This window comes from Anneissia japonica, unplaced genomic scaffold (genome assembly GCF_011630105.1).
Source record: "Anneissia japonica isolate Jap-2015-1 unplaced genomic scaffold, ASM1163010v1 scaffold4446_len648930_cov198, whole genome shotgun sequence".
Lineage (NCBI taxonomy): Eukaryota > Metazoa > Echinodermata > Crinoidea > Comatulida > Comatulidae > Anneissia > Anneissia japonica.
In genome coordinates, this window is record NW_022683639.1 from 281,811 (window position 1) to 284,169 (window position 2,359).

Genomic DNA, 2,359 nt, shown 5'->3' on the forward strand with positions numbered 1-2,359 from the left:
ATAATATATGTATAGGCTATAGTCTTGAAGCCAATAACAATAATTCAAAACAAAGGTCAAATTGACATATTTTTGGAACATAATATATTTTTTGCTTTGCTTCGTTTGTTGATAGGTCAATTGAGTTTCAGCAACAAGTAGTTAATACTGTATCCCTGATGTACATACATCACGACGCTGATGAAGCCCACAGGAGTGGACGAAATATTTCTGTTAAATTATGTTCTAAAAATACGTCAACTTGATTTCTATTTTATCATTGAAAATGATGTAGCACGTTGTTCCTTCACAAAAGGAACAACGTGCTACATCACTTCACAGTGATACATCTTTATTTAAAAAATATCGATGTGAGTTTTTCGTCAGGGAATTATCATAGGAGTGATGTTTTACCCTACCTGAAGTGTTGTCGTACCGAATACCGGTACTCAGTATGTTCCAAAATACTTGCGAAAAAAATGTGTAAGTGATTTGGGTGGGAATCCAACCCACGCCCTCCAGATAACTAGCCTGGTGTCATAACCCCAGACCACTGAGCTTGCTCTGACTAGTGTTGAATTCGATCCTAAAGTTAAGTAGCAGCGGGTACCGCACTGCAAATGCTATTTCGATGTGAGTTTGCGTCCTGGAAAATTAAATAATAAAAAGTGCGGTTTATCGGCAAAAATATAATTCAACAACTGATACTGTTTATTCACTTTGTTTTACATTTATGTCGTCAATGTCATGCTAAATCGTTTTCTATGTTTGGATGAACATGAGCAGGCTATATAATCATATCGCACAAACATTTTTATGGATTACTGTCATTATTGTACTGAAACACCAAACCATCTGACAGATACTAAGCATTAAGAAATAAAACAAAATGTTATTTGATTACCCAAATGATCAACTTATCGCAGGTGACGAATCAGCGTGCGTCGTATGCCACTCGGATCTTCTCGTCTAAAGCCGTGCTTTCACTTACAAACATCCGTCTTAAATGCCAACGAATTGATTATCGTTGCCGGGGACTTGGATTCATTAATTTTGATCTTGTGCAGCGAGCTAAGTAGCCAGTGTATCCAGCACACAAATACGCGAAACAATATGGAGAATATTCGTCAGTTTGGCAAGAAGTTGTTTCGTGTGAAAACCTTTGATACTCAGTCGCTACATGAAACCGAGTTTCGACGTTGCTTGTCGATATTGGACTTAACAGGAATCGGTGTGGGGAGTACTCTCGGTGTTGGAGCTTATGTGCTGGCGGGACAAGTGGCGAGAGATGATGCTGGCCCAGCTATCATCCTCTCCTTCATCATCGCTGCATTGGTTTCACTGTTGTCAGGTCAGTGTTTATAATTACAGCAGTATTATTAATTGGCACACTATTAAGTTGTGTATAGTAATTCATATTGCATAATTGCATACTACGCTATTTTGCTTTATTTTATTATTAAAATTCAAAACATTTGTACGCAAACGATAGGTCAACGAAAAAAGCTGTGGTGGCACATCATAATTGTGTATATTGACCGACCATTCACGTACAATCTGTTTAATAATATGCCTGTGATTTGGAAAACATTGGGACATCTTCCATTGACGGGCAACAATTGCGTCACTGAGTCGCATTGGGCTAGCGAGCACCAAGTATACCGGTACATTTTGGAAATATGTATTTTGGCATCATGTATAGGCCTACTAATGCATTTCATTATTTGGGGTAATAATAGTCTGTCTCTTATACACATCTAGATGTGTATAAGAGACAGGATTGATAAAGTACGGTATCTTGTCAGAGATTCCGTCGTGTAGTTCAAATGCTTCAAATGAGGGCTTATATTGATCTCTGTTCTTCGCCTTGCATCGAAAACTAGTGCTGTTCACATACGCATGCACAAAGAGTGTGATCTGTTGCTTTAATCAATGGCCTATGTGGATTCGGTATAGGCCTTTGTGCACATATTTAGGAATGTTCACAAACACGCACTGACATGATAGTCATCAAGGTATACATACATGCTGTACGTTTGGATCGGCTTAATTGTTAACAAATTAGGAATGTTTTTATGCATCATAAAGAGGAGGAAAACAATCAGAAATGAAGAATGCTATGATACTGGTTCTTTCATATCAACAGAAAAAAACATCATCACATATGCCAGACAGTGCGTGCGATTTCATATCGTCATCAGACACGCAACGTTGGGTCTCTTGTGAATTCACAATTATATCTCGCAGATTAACAGTCAAACAGCTAGCAAAAATTAGAAATTTCAATGCATGATTAGGCCAACATGCGTGCAGTACAATTTTTGCATTCAAATTAACGACTATTCGATGTTATTTTGCACCCAGGAGGATACTATATGAA

At 37.9% G+C, this 2,359-nt stretch overlaps 1 protein-coding gene across 1 annotated transcript in view; it reads left to right on the forward strand.

Annotated features, from left to right (window-relative positions):
* Window positions 1-679: 679 nt before the first annotated feature.
* Window positions 680-2,359, forward strand: part of LOC117100427 (cationic amino acid transporter 3-like) — an 11,458-nt gene continuing 9,778 nt past the window's right edge. Inside the window, exon 1 of the mRNA XM_033240113.1 lies at window positions 680-1,330. Coding sequence (XP_033096004.1) covers window positions 928-1,330 — 403 coding nt within the window. The 5' untranslated portion in view covers window positions 680-927. The remainder of the gene's footprint in view (window positions 1,331-2,359) is intronic.